The 14,871-nt window shown below is 39.0% G+C and overlaps 2 protein-coding genes across 2 annotated transcripts in view; one reads left to right on the top strand and one right to left on the bottom strand.

Moving 5' to 3' along the window:
* The window catches only part of PRR16 (proline rich 16), a 302,048-nt gene extending 291,140 nt beyond the window's left edge, over window positions 1-10,908 (top strand). The window contains exon 3 of the mRNA XM_057490707.1: window positions 9,668-10,908. The gene's annotated coding sequence lies outside the window, so the exon portion shown is untranslated. The remainder of the gene's footprint in view (window positions 1-9,667) is intronic.
* On the bottom strand, window positions 7,633-9,287 carry LOC118921456 (E3 ubiquitin-protein ligase RING2-like). Its single transcript, XM_036903256.2, has one exon. It carries the CDS (start codon window positions 9,199-9,201, stop codon window positions 8,311-8,313), a length of 891 nt encoding a protein of 296 aa, XP_036759151.2. The 5' UTR covers window positions 9,202-9,287; the 3' UTR covers window positions 7,633-8,310.
* Window positions 10,909-14,871: the final 3,963 nt, after the last annotated feature.

The following is a 14,871-nucleotide window of genomic DNA, read 5'->3' as shown; positions in this document are numbered from 1 at the left end:
AAACACAAGTGGCTGCAGAAGAAGGGACTAATTGATTTTCCTGAAATTGGAACAAGGGCCCTGCGTCTTATTTTTCACTGGACCCTGCCAATTTTGTACCTCCCCTTGGTTATTTGGAACTAATATTGGATGTCATTGTCTGATGTACTGACTCAGATGAGAAGGGCAGTTCTAAAGTGTATGCTATTTCAGGGATCCAGGTACTTATTTTAGAAAGTGACCATCTGGCCTTAATGTCACCTCTCCAAAGTGTTGCTTTGTCAGGCACATGAACACTTACCAAATATCCTCAGTACATCAAGAGCTACTTAAAAGTTTGTTCAGTGTGTTTTGCTCATGCGAGGTTCCATGGCATCACCTCTGCTGCTGAGATGTGTCATAGATAACTCACGAGTGGAAGTTAGTCATATCAACTTCGAACACGATGCTAGAATCAGCAATATCGTTTTCCTCTTATTAAACTAATACTTTGCAAGGTGATTTTCTCAATATTCATAGTTTGTGAAGCATGAAATGAAATGTTTTTCCAAAGTGCAAGATGTTTAATAGAACTTGAAGATTACAATGAAGTGCGTCCATAACCGGCTTTTTCCTAATTTAATCATATGTATTGGTGTAGTGACTAAAACTCCTTATAACTTGAAACTGGTATGCGGGTGGAATATAAAATACACGAAACAGGTGAAAGTAAATAATAACACATGATGTTTTTAAAAATGCACCTAGGGTTTTTTAACCCCTCTACCTAGAATGGTTCAGTTACATTAATTTTGAAACTGGTAACATATCGCTACCTATCTTTTAAGAACCAAATTAAGTATAAATTTTATCATTGAAAGCTCTTTGAAATTTGCCTTTGCACGTCCGGAGGAAACTCTGCCCAACTTCTTCCACTATAACATTTATTTTTGCTAATTCTTTACAAAGGAGTGGTAAGTTTCTTATTCAAAAATCTCTCTCTCACCAGACTTCCTTATCACAGGTGTATCGTGACCAAGACAGAAGCATCAGTGGTGCAGGGCAGAGGGGACTCAGGTGTCAGTTACATGATCAAGCTATAGGAGGAGTTGCACGTGGTATCTGATCTTCCCCCATAGCTTCTCCTGACCATGCTTGGTCCTCCACATGTCCCAGAATATGAAGCCAATGACATTTGTAAATGCATAAATGAAAAGGAATTTCCATGTGTATAATACCCACTCTTATTAGTTTTATGTCCAACTGCATAAGCAGTCTCACACCATGAGAGTTCCCCCCAAGGGTATAAAGCTGAAGCCTCTTTCCAAATCTGCAAAATGACGGCTTAGGTGAGTGCTTGAGATCATGGGTAGGTGTGAGAGCTGATCTGGCTAACACTTCCCATGTCCCAAATAGCAATTGCTCTTATAATAGCCATAAGCAAAGAAAATGACTAGTTATAAGAACGCACCACACTCAAGAAATCCCAAGAGGTATTTATAGTCATTCCCAGCCTTCCCAGACCAGATGCAGTTTACAAATCAGGATTTATTCCTACCATAAGCAACGTTGCCTAGTAATACAGCTGATATTCTACCAGTACCAGGTTTCCATAGAAACAGAGCTAAAAGTTAACTCAAGGTCATTTTTCTTTTCACAGAGAAGGAGAAAATGTTATGCTATCCCTTTATTCACATTAGGAAACAAATACTTGGGAATTTGGATTAACAAACAGGCCTATTCTTTGACTTAAAATGTAAAATTCAAAATGACAGCTATACATTCCACTGAAAAAACTAGAAAAGGAATAATACAATGTTCCCAAAGAAAGTAGGTAAAACTAATAAAGAGTCAAAACAAAAACAAAATTAACAAAATAAAACTACAAAACCTATTTTTTTTAAAAAAAGGACATTTGATTTAACAAATTATCTTTTATTTCGAAAAGAATGTCAAAATAGATTTTTCTTCTCTTATGTCTAAGTCTATTAGGGCTCCTATAACAAAAACACCACAGATTGGGTGGCTTAAACAGCAAACATTTATTGCTCATAGTTCGGGAGGAATCTGAGATCAAGGCACAGCCGATTCTGTGTCTAGTGAAATTCCACTTCCTGGTTCCTAGACAGCCACCTTCTTGTATTCTTAAATGGCAGAAAAAGCAAGGGAATCCTACTATTTGTCACGAATATTCACCTCTGTGGTTACAGCACCAAATGAATGGTGTGGTGGGTAGTGGATTAGGCTCACGGGTGTAGGGCTGACCTTGATTTAATCTCACCAGAGCCAGAATTTCTTTACCTGGAAAATGGTACAAATATCTACTTTATCTTTTTCATAGCTTGATATAACAAAGAAGATGTGAAATATTTAGCTTTGTACTTAGATGCAATAGATATCTAACATTTTACACTTAGATTTTCCATGCTTGGCATGATGCCTCGCTTATACTAGGCATTCCATACATATTCACTTAACAGAATTAAGTGAAAACTCCTTGCCATTGCTAATTTAACAGCTTGTGGAAATAAGACAAATATTCTTTGAAATGACTTGAGTCTCTTTATAGTTAATACTTCTTAAAATGCAGCAGACACATGACATACTGTCCCTTAGTTAAAAATATTTTCAATGATATATACTCATATATATTTATACATAGGTATGTATTTGTTTTATAATATATTTTATAATATCGTATGGTTCATATATACAAATTTATATATTAACACAGTAAGCAGAGATTAAAAAGAAGTGAATTACAAAAATTACACCAAGGTCCAAATATAGAATTATGAGACTCTTCCATTTTGACAAACTTTGCTTGCTGTCCTTGATATTTTATTATTTTTTAGTGTATATTTTAATTGAAGTATAGTTGAAATACAATATTATGTTGGCTTCAAGTATACAGCACAGTTCAACAGTTATACACATTATTAAATAATTTCCCCAACTAGTGCAGCTATTGTCTGTCACTGTTGAAAAGATGTCACAGAGCCATTGACTATATTCTCCATGCTATACTTCTAACCTTGTGACTGGCTTATGATTGCAATTTTGTGCTTCTTTACCCCCCTCATCCTCTCCACCCATACACCCGCAACCTCTCCCCAATGGTAACCATCAGTCACTTCTCAGTGTCTCTAAATCTACTGCTCTTTTGTTCATTTTGTTTTTTAGATTCCACATATAAGTGAAATGATATGGTCCTTGACATTTAAAATCATGCTATCCTTACTGCATAGAAATGCTCTCAGTCATTTAAGGTTCTACTTATATAAATTAATTAACTTGACATTTAATTACCAAAATATAAAAATTAGTAGCATTCATATTTTTCATATCGTATTTGTGTCTGGAAAAATTTACAAAAATGAAAAAAAATGACCTTCAAATGCTTGAAAATTTTGACCTTTTCTGTTCAAAGAGTGAAGAACAATTTAATTAGCTTTAAGGAAAATTTTTGAGCAGAATAAAGCAATTAGCCCACTGATCTTAAGTCATTTTCATTAGCACTTCAACTCATTAGTTATAGATCTGGGTTTGTGCAATTTGTTTCATTATTTCAAGGCCGAGTAAATGTATTTAACTTGTGTAGTGGTGGTGGTGTAGTACATGTCTCCACATTTGAAGAAAACACACAAAAAAAGAGAATATGAAGGTCCACAAGTGTTTGTATTCTAAAACCTTTAATAATGGAAGTCCATGAAATTTTTAAATTGGCAAATTACACATGAAAAATCACTTGGTGAAAGAAACGTTTACATCTGAGGTTAAAAGAATGAATGTGACATCTGATACCATACAGGTAGAGGCTCAGATATCCAACAGATCATCAAAACTCAGTAAAGTTTAAATGCATTCTTTTAATACCTGATCTTAGAATCCTGTCAGTGGATATGGACATCTAGTGGCTAGAATACTTACTCTCTGCATTTAATGTATGGTCACTGAGGTCACTGTTTTCATGAGATACTTAAAAATATTGGTGGAGCAGGAAAAGCTTCATAAGTAATGTTGGTTATCATTGTGAATAGATGCAATGTGAATAAGATGCTCTTAATTTATCAAGAAGGAATAGGTTATTTTGCTCTCCTCACCTTGCTGCTAAGAAAGTATCTGCAAGTGGAGTTATTAGTTACGGCTTTCAGCTCACGGCTTGGCCATTTCTTTGCTTTAAATGTCTGAGAAGTGGCCTTTCTCCTGCTCCCCATCCTGCTTTCCACACTTCCTCCAGCCCCTCTCCTCATCAGAGCTCCTCAGTAGCTCTCATTACCCTTAGGATAAAAATCTACATTCTTGTTTAAACATAGAAAAGAACACCTTGGCCCCTGTCAACCTCTCCAGAAATGATTATATTTTCTCCTTCAAGTTTATGCTACACAGTATTGAAGGTTCCACGCTCTGCCCTGCTTCTGTTTTTGCCCATGTGGTTCCCTGCTTGCAATACCCTTATTTCATAACTTACAGCAATGTATTGCTTCTGCAAACTCCAACCCATTCCTCAAATCTCAATTCAGATTCCATCTTTTGTAGGCTTCTACTCCTATGCTCATTCTATTTTTCATGTTTATACATATTATGGCACAAATCTTCTTTCACTATTAATATTTGTGTATCTCCTTGCCTTCTGGGTACCAATCTCCTTGGAGGGCAGGAGACTGCATTTTTGTATCCACAGTTCCTAGAGCAGTGTCTGGTGTACAGTAGCTAGTGAATGCATATTTTTGGATGATTGAGTGTTTTACCAGTTTATAAGCTATAACAAATAATTATGCAGAATGCTAAAGACTCCTACATCACAGAGTTGTGAAAATATAATCGGCACATTTAATTTTCTTTGCCTCAAGCACATGAATTTTTCCTACAAATAGAAGTCACCTTTGTATGGTTTTCTCATACATTTATTTAATAGTAAAACCAAAATATTAATTCTTTTAGGACTGTTGCTGATACATTAGTAACAGCTTGAGTGCCAATTCATTTACATACATGGAGACATATTTCTAGAAGATACAAAAATGATGCAAATAGGCAAATGCAGGGAATGTGATTGGATTTATGGCAGCCAAGATAGTCGGTCCAGCTTTCTCCACTCCTCTATGCTGGTAAGCTCCTGTATTTTCCTAAGCAGCTCCATGATGAAAGAGTGTCTTCCACTTCTGTATCCTTCACAGAACGTCTTTATAATGATCAGCCAGAGTAAGCCCTCAACGTATATTGACTAATTGTGTTTGGTACTGATTTTTTCTAATTTTAATGTTGATGCTAAGAAAGTGGATGATTTTTTTTCATTTTGATTGTTTTTTTAAGTTTTTTACTACTAGGACTTTGTCTTGGCAGTTGAGTGTAACATAATGAAAGATAATCCTAATTAATTTAATAGAATGGTAATGAACTAGAATTGTCACAGAAAGACTACATGATTTATTCTGTGTGTTGTGTGTCTGTTTGTGTATATGTACTGGAGAAAGCACCATGGATTTGTAGTTCATCTACCACCAAATGTAAGAGTAAAAACAGGGTTCTCAGAAGGACTTCAAGAGATTAAAAATATGCTTGAAGTCATTATTCTCTAACTTGCCTACTAATTGACTAACCAGTCAATCATGGTACCAGGTTTATTTTAATAACATTCTGGACCTATTATAATAAATCATTGCATAAATATTCTCCATTAGGTTATCAATGAAAGATAAGGCCATACACACCCCGCACTAAGTGGTGCTGAGCAGGTTTGATGGTGGGTCAACAGGGCAAGAGTCATGGCTAGGGGTCATTTCTTTCTGTTCTTCAGAAAAATATATTCATCCATTACAAATATAAATATAAGTGATTTTGAGGTGCTAATTTAAAAGTACTGCAGATATTCATGAAGCAAAGGAAGATGGATTTCTTGGCATCTCTGCTGCATCAAGGAAATGGGTAACCTTTTGACAATCTGATAGTACACTGAGATTATATAGATTGCCATGAAAGATTATACAAAGTGTTTAGAAGGTACTTTTTTGTTGCTATTTTAAATGAAGGCTCAAAAATGATTTCTGATTAACTATTTTTTGAGCATAATATATGTATACACACACACACACACACACACACATATATAAAAGGTTGTAGTCTGAAAATTTACAAAGTATCTTGAATACTTGGTACATTTACAAGGGGACAAATTTATCTTGTTTTAAAATCTGTCAGAGATAAGAGAAGATCTTTGAAATATGAGTATGCTACTACTGAATTTTGATGATTTAGTTATTGTTTTTATATGTGAAAATTTAAATAGAATGTTTAAAATACATTTAGACATTTAAAATGTAATCCTTGATAATTCATTTTTAATTATGCAATTGATTTTTAACTATTAAACTGATTGCCTTATTTATTTATTTATTTTCTATCAAATACCTATAACTGTATTTTGCAAATAATTACATATCCAATGAATTCACTGATACGGAGAGTCTACATCTTCCCACTGACAGATAAAAACACATACATTGTCTAAGCACAAAGCTTATATTAACAAGTAACTTTTTGCTTAAAGACAAAATTTCAATTAACCACAACAGGAATTTAGTTATTTAATGCAACCACTAAGCTTATGTCACCAATAAAATCTAAGCAGTTACATCACAAAACCAGGGTTATATTCAGTGGACATGCATTAATAATCTTTACAACTTAACATTACACCAGAAAAGGAATTGAATACAAAATCTCCCTTTTTTCTTGGTGGTCTTCAAATTTCATGGCACAGATTACCAAAAAAACTGTAAAAACAGATTTTAAATATTTTCAGTAAAATGGTAAAAAATTGAATAAGCCTTTAATTTTCATCATACTGAGCTGAAGATTTAAAACATCAAGCTGGCTCCAATCTGTCAAAAATGACAGATAAATATTTACAATGACTAGACAAGATTTTAGTAACAATGGTATGGGAGGACTACTCCCCTCTAGAAAAAGCCCATTAGGATTAATTTCTCAATGCAAGCTGTCTTTGTAAATACTGTGATAATATAAACTTGGAAACATACCTAGAATCAGGACCGGGATGAAAAATAACACACAAGTCAACCTTATTTCTGACCTGTCATCATAAAGCCTTCTGGCTCCAAAAGTCCAACATCGTCCCTCAATATAAAACTAAAAGGAGTAGAATGACTTTACCCTACTTGGTGACATTCTTATGCAGAGTTATCTTTCACTGTATATCAAAGCAGGGCTTGAGCTCCATTAATTTGTAATTAACAGCTCCAAATTTATAAACTGATAGACGGCAACCCAAAATGCTAAATAAACTTTTCAAAAAGAGGCAAACTTCCCCCCCGCACCCCACTGTTAGTTCTATGTGCCATGTTATTCTTGAAATGTATGTGGCTACCAATAAGAAAAGAATTAGGGAAGCTTTGAGCATACCTTGTACTTTCATCAAGGCTTAAGTGCAAAATAGCTCCATATCTCTGGTATTTTAATAGGCAAAAAACATCAAACACACATAATAAAGGAACTTTAGTGACAGCAGAACTAATACAAAAAAGACCTCTTTAAATATACTCTTGAAGACTACATAAGGCCAATTTAATTTTTCTCTATTCAGTGAAACCTGTGAGTCAAGTTCTCACAGAACTTGAGATTTTGTTTGATTCTCTTTCCTAGGATCAGAAGTTCCAAAATCAGAGGAAAAATAATGGAAAAAATAACAGTGCGTGATGATGGACACTAAGTTCATAGAGAACCTTTTTTAAAAAATGAGATTTTATGGAAGAAAATACCATGAAAATAATAATCCTATGAGAATTGTTTTTAAACACAGTAAATTTGAGCCTTGGTCTTCATGAAGATACTACAGCTTATATAGAAAACTATAAATATACAAGACTTCAGGAAAAAAGTCAAAATATTTATTATTCAACATTCTGTAGATCTAAAAAACTTCTGAGAGAAGGGAAAAGGATGGCCAACCGAATCTTCACTTATGAATACAGAACTATGAAAAATTCCTGGGTCAAAAGGGTGCTCCAAATTGGAACCATATTTTGTGAAAACATACAACTTAGATGTATTTAAAAGAAAAGAAAAAGTACTGAGTAACTGCAGTCCCTTCCAAAAAGGAAATCTTAAATTAAGGGGAAATATTCTAATAGTGTAAACAAGTCTGGCTCAGAAAGAAAACTGAACATATCCAAGATTCTGTCCATAAAAGTAATGACATTACATATTTAATATTAAAGAAGTAGGCTATAAAAAAGTTCACTCTCAGAACTGATTTTAGTAAAAGCTCATTTGTGTTCCTTTGTGGGTGCATAATACAGTTCCATGGGTTTGTTCACTTTCCAGTATTTCTCACTGACCAATTCCAAAGAAAAAGCCATTTAAAACAGTGAACTGCCCACTGGCCATTGCTATGTAAATGGTATACTGCTTCTCACTGGCTGTATCAAGGTTCATCTGGTTTGATTCGCCTTTACTTCGAAGTTCTTCTAAAGCTAATCTCACAGCCAGATACTTGGATAAGTGATCAACAGTGGCATTACCTGAAGTCTTTATGTATCTTGTCTGTGCACTGTCATCCTTTTCCCTAAGTGTGGGATGAGGCCTGAATACTAACTCAATTTCACTGGCACCATCCATTACTGGATCAATTGCCACTGCTGTATTGTTATTATCAAGGTCAAGCCCAGAATCATCAGATGCTTTGGTCCATTTGTTACTCAGTCCTGCTTCCTGATTGCTATGTGTGGATGCATTACTGCAGTGAGAACTGTCACCATTGTCTTCTGCTCCACTACCATTTTCAATCTGTTGTTTCTTGCCTCGCTGTAATCTGTTCATGGCCTGTATCTTCAGTCCTTCCTCAATGCTGTGACTGAGTGCTTGCTGATTATTGTGCTTGTTGATCCTGGCTAATACTCTCTCTTGATGAGCTTCATATTCATCACGACTTGGATAAATTTTGCTGATGAGTGCATCAAAGTTTGGGTCTGGCCTTAGTGATCTTTTAGAAACTAACTTCGGATATGTAGGACATTCTTTATTGCCACTTCTGAGGTCTGTGATAATGCAGTCTGCACAAAAACGATGTAAACACTCTTTAGTAGTCATGGTGTTCTTCAACATGTCCAAACAAATTGGGCACATTAATTCACTGTGTAGACTTCGAGGTGAAACCACAATTTCCAAGCCATCTGTTTTTGCCTCCTGAGGTGTTCGTTGTAATTCAAACTGAGTTCCCATGTTTTGCTTAATGGTTGAATTCCATTTGTCTGCACAGCCTGAGACATTGCGGCGCCTGCCCCGGACCCATACTCTGCTGGCCGCAGCAGGAGCAAGACTTGGGGAGAAGCCGCCGCGGCCGCCGGCGCCGCCGCACAATATGGCGAGCGGGAAATACAACAGGGGCCGCTCTGTATTGAAGAGAGACCGAGGCGAAGCCGACTCGGCCTGCGCTGCGGGGAGGGCGGGAAGGAGCGAGCGAGGGGGCGGAGGCGCTGGCCGGGGACGTGCACTGCGCGGGGAGCCGCGGCGTGAGGGTAGGGGTGCCGCCGCGCGCCGGCCTGGAGGCCCCACCGCCACCCTCCCCGGGCCGGCCGCCCGGCCCCCGGCCTGATTGCCTTGTTTTTGGTAATTTCTATGTGTTTTCGTCTAACTACAGTTACTATTTCTACTGATCTTTTGTCTTTTGTTTTCTTTCTTCTGACAGCTCCTTCAGGTTGGATGGAATATCTTTATTTGGAGGCATGTCAGCTCATTTCTCTCACTTCAGATTCATCATTATGACTTCTTGAGGCCAAATCTAATTTGGAAGTAACAAGGAACCCGTCCATCACAGAGCAGCAAATCCCTCAACTTTGGAGCACAAATAACCACTGATATGGTCTGCATAAAATCATCTGCCTCTAGTCTGACAGCCATGAGCAGAGCCCTGGGGGCAAAAAAAGCCACAGCCTTAAATCTCTTCACTCAGAAATTACCAAGAAGATTAAAAAAAAAAAAAATAGATGACAAGTAGGACTAAATAAGCAAGCCCATAATAACAAAAACCAAAAGCAAAACCAAACCAAACCCATTTAATTTCACCCATGGAAATAAATATTCCCAGATGTGAATCCCAGAAAATGTATATTCAGCTATTAAGCCAGTAAATTATGAATTGATTTATCTTTTAGGAAGGTTAAAGTATAGAGAGAGGTATCTCTAGCCAGAATTACTCAGCATCTCAAAGTATGTAGACAAGAAGAAAACAGCACAGGAGCATCGCAGCAATGCACAGCGCTAGGACACAATGTTGCTGTTTGCAGAGAGGATGTTTGCCAGCTCATGGGCACCCTCAAAGCCATAATGGAATAACACCATTGTTGTCAATTGCTTGAAAAGTTTCTGCACTCAGTCCTTCACCCCAGAGTCGTTGAGGGAGGGGGGAGGTCAGTTCTGATTATTTTTCAATGCACTTCCGATGTTTGCACTGTCACTTCCATTCAGGGTAAATGATGTGTGCTGTTATTTGCACAGATGGTCCCAGGAGTTTTGAGACCACAACAGGCAGTTTCTTTGAAAAGTCGTAGAAGGAAACATTTAAAAATCTCCAAATATCAATTTCTCATTCTCCTATAAAAGATCAGTTATCTAGTAAAAAATGAACTTGTTTCAGACTAATAAACAAGTACAGAATAATGATGAAAGAGCATCCGTGTGGTCAAATGAATGAAAAAGGGATCTAGTTTTTTTTTTAGTGAAGATCATTTTATATCATAATAGCCAAGCAGTCAAACATAGTGAACTGTACCCTAAACATTTGTGTCAGACATCTATTTGTTATCTTAAAAATATCATTTGTAATTTGTATTTGACATATAACAGTTTTTATAGCCATTTATCTATGCTTCATGGGAAAATGTACCAAACAGCATTTTCAGTTTATTTTTCTAAATAAATGTGTTGTTTGTATTACTTGTCGTTTCTTCTTGGATTGGATTTTCATTACCTGCAAGATGTTTCCTGTGGTTAATTGGTAAGCTTTGTCATACTAATTCAGAACTAATGGGAGACTGACATTTTAGATATCTTTCTTGGTATTAAAATTATGCTTTTTCCTAAACTTTGAAGAAGAAATGATATATTTTTCACCATGACCTTCTTGAAGGGATATTTTCATATTGAAATTATACTATCTGCAGTTAGTTTTAATATATGGAGATGTTCCTGGAAAACCGAAAGTTTGGGTATCCTTTCAGTATTATAATTTAGGATTTTCCCTAAATTCTCTTCCTGGAAAGCTACTCTAGAAGAAGATGAAAGATTTTATTTTTTTTAGGCTATTCATCATATCTGATGGGTCCTCATTGGCCCCACTCAGAAGTATGCAGAGAACTTCTATCAGTGTACATAAAAATGACTAGGTAAGCATCTGGAGCAAAGATGCAACTTTCAATCCTAAGGGCTTATTAAGTACCTCCAAAACATTCATTCTTACTTGAGTCTCATGAGCTAGAGTCAGCGTTTATGATCATTGCTAGCAAAAGTAGCATACAGCACAAATTATTTTTTCTTTTGATTGAGGTAGGACATGACAGTATGAAGTGTTAGTTTCAGGTGTATAATAGAACGCTTTGATATTCACATATATTATAAAATGATCACTGCATTAAGTCCAGGTAACATCCACCACCATAAATATATATATTTTTTCTTGTGAAGAGAACTTTCCAGGTCCACTCTCCTAGTTACACTGAAACATGGAGCAGAGTATTGTTAACCACAGTTTTAGTTAGGCTTGTGGAGCTCCAGTGCAGTGTGGGGAGCGTGCAAAGGTAGTGCCAGGCCTCCCAGGTGTTTGGACAGTGGTGTGTGTAATTAGCAGCCTGCCCTTCAGATTGCAGCTGTGATGATGATTCCAGGGTTCTTGTTCGCAGGGTCTAAGAATGAACTTTGCAAGGTAGGAGAGCAAGGTAGAGGCTTTCATTTAGAGAGAAAGTGAGAGAACAGAGCTCCTGGCTCTTGCCAGAGGGGGGTTAAAGAGAGCCCTGGGGTGGTGCATTGTTTAGGGGATTTATAGGCGGTTGAGAGACAAAGGGCTAGGTATGTAGACCTGCTAAGTGGTCCCAAAATGTTTGTATTTGAAGATCTCTTTTTTAAATTAGTCTTATGGATTATTTACAAGAAATTTACTGTTCTGATTTCCTCCTGGGATAGCACCTTCCTGGTCTGGGAGCATATCCATTAACACTGCTTACTTTGCTTCCAAGGTGGGCTGAGTTATTTGTCTATTGGTTAAAGAGTATGTAAAGAAAGTTATTTTTTAAAATTGGGTTTTTAAATGCAACCTTCAAGATGGAATTCTTCCTGTTTTAATGAGGTTGTTTACTACCTGCTTGCTAAATCAATTGCCCAGGTTGCAAATTACTTAATTAGGGCTGGAGGAGGAAAAGCAGCACCTGGGTAAAGTAAAAAAACAAGCCCCAGCAGGCTACAGCAAATCCCACATTGTCTTGCTTTTTTTTTTTTCCAGAGGCCCTCACTATACTCTGCCTAAGCCCATCGTCCCTGTCTCAATGATAAGCTAGTATAGGACAGCGGTGTTGCGTGATTAGCAGCCTGCCCCTGTGGTTGCTGCTGTGATAAGCTAATAGGTGGCAGCCGTTTCAGGAAGCCTAGAGTTCCAAGCGTGTTCAGGCCATATAAGGTGAGCCCGGCAGCAGCCACAGAATCCCGGATGTACTAGCAAGCTGGAGTAAGGCCGAGGGCACGGCAGCCATTTCAAAACCCGCACCTCAGTGAAGCTCCGGGACAAACAGGCCAGGCTGGAGGTGTGTTTCAGCCTGGTACCTGCAGTACCCTGACTGCAGTAGCCAGCTGAGAACACTCTCCTGGTGTGATCTTGATGGACAGCCCCCCAGGCTTCCCGGGCCTAGTGGCCCCTGCGCGACAAGCTGAAACCACGCCCACCGGCGAGCACGCGTTCCCCCCGGAGGTCCCGGCGAGCTGCAGCACAGCAGAGGGAGCGTGTTTAGATGGTGCTCCCTGATGAAGAAGGGAAAAAGATTGTCTTTAAAACAAACGCGGCGGCACCAGCCCGGGTAGAGCATCAAGATGGCGCCCGCCCCGGTACAACGCTAAGATGGCGCCCACCGGGGTGGAGCGTCTAGACGGTGCCCGCCTGGGTAAAGCGCCAAGATGGCGCGCGGCTGCTGAGGGGCCAGGCGGAGAGTCCACGGCCAGCCTGCGGCCCCGGGCGTGTCCTGGCTCCAGTGCCTGCTGCCCAGGGTGACCCCGGCGGGTGAGCAGGTGAGCCTCGTCTTCGCAGAGTCCCGGCGCTCCTGGATCGGCGGCCCTGCTGGGTGGGTGAGTCAACCGCAGCCTCTGCAGGCTGCGAGCCTTCACCTAGCTTGCTGGTTCCCAGGGTTTCCAGGGTGCCATGTTTGGGGCGCTGATTCCTCAGCGGTGCTGCCTGCTGTAGCTCGCTTCCCAGCCCACGTTTTGCTTCCCCTGCCCTCAAAGGCCAAAACTCAGAGACGGGTTGATGAAAAGGAAGGTTGATTTATTCAGGAGGCTGGCAACCGGGAAGGTGGCGGACTGGGGCCGGGGCTTTCTCTGCGGTGCCCTTCAGCCCAAGAGCCTTTGTAAGGGGCATAGTGGGGATGGGAGGGTGGGGGGGACTCTGTCCAGAATCCACAGTTACTCAGGGGCCCACGGGCAGACTTGCTGGCATCAGGGAGACTGTGTGCTCACAACTGGCTCGGGAATGGCATGTCTTTACTTATTTTCATGGTGGCTTCAGGTGAAATTGCAGAAACTCAAAAGGTCTGGATGTCTGGCTAGAGGGCAACATGGAGGGAGAGGTGTCACTTCTTAGCTTGTTTCTAAGTGGAGTGAGTTGGGCTTTGTTAGAGCTTCTGGCAGTGGCAGGTCTTAAAACTTGCGGTGCTCTATGTGGGGTTCGAATTCTTCACGTTCAGGGAGAAGCTTAGAGTCAAGTTGCCTCTTGACTGGGCTGCCCACCCTTGGATGGGTTTATGGTAATGCTGTGTCCCAGCCTTTCCTGCCCATTTCCACGCGGCTGTCTCTTATTAGCCCCATACTTAGGAGTGCTCAGTGTGCAAGTGTTTTCCAGAAATTGTTTCACAAGGAGCTGCAGTTTCTATGTCTATGGGAAGAGGTTAGCCCAGGGTCCTCCTATGTCCCCAGAACCCCTATCAGCCCCAAACAAATTATTTTTAACAATTGGAAGATTAGGTCATTAGGTTTAGTCCCAGACTATTATCTGAAACCAAATTCCCGTTATGTTGCTCTGCACACTTAAATTGATTTACTCTCTTCAGCCTCTCTTGGTAGTATTTAGACTATCCTGTGACATAATGAAGAAAATTAGTTTGTCACGCATGATTTGAACCCATGAAAATTAAGACATTGTGCATGAAAACAGCCCAGCTAGAAATCAAATTGCCAGTTCCTGGGGGATGTTGGGCATAGAAATGTGGATGCCTGGACTCATTCAAATTCTTTTAAAATCCATGCTGATTGCTTCAAGCTGTGAGTTATTTGAAATCATACATAGGAAAGTCAACTTTTCGCCAAACATCTGATGATAAATAAAATCCATCAAGATTAAATGATAAAAAAAATAGTTCATTTTATAAATGTTCTCAGCAATATGTAGGTATCTGCTGTAGCCTATGAAGAGCTCTTAGAAGATTTTGCCAAGATGTGACATTAGCAGGCCTGCTCTTAAGCAGGAAAACTCTGGTAGTAATTTATAAAGTGAAACAGAGTGAGGCTTGTGGGGGAATTTTGGGTAGAGTACAGACCAGGAAAAAATGTCTCAAGGTTTCCTTGAATTGAGTGTATTCATTCTCTTTAACTTTAATTACATTTACTTCCTAAGTTATTTCCCTTGCCTATCACAGCTTT

This window comes from Manis pentadactyla, chromosome 13 (genome assembly GCF_030020395.1).
Source record: "Manis pentadactyla isolate mManPen7 chromosome 13, mManPen7.hap1, whole genome shotgun sequence".
NCBI classification, from domain to species: domain Eukaryota; kingdom Metazoa; phylum Chordata; class Mammalia; order Pholidota; family Manidae; genus Manis; species Manis pentadactyla.
This window is presented reverse-complemented; position numbering and strand designations above follow the sequence as displayed.

Coding starts and splice junctions, on each gene's coding strand:
- LOC118921456 (XM_036903256.2), bottom strand. CDS start 9,201: ATGGGAACTCAGTTTGAATTACAACGAACACCTCAGGAGGCAAAAACA.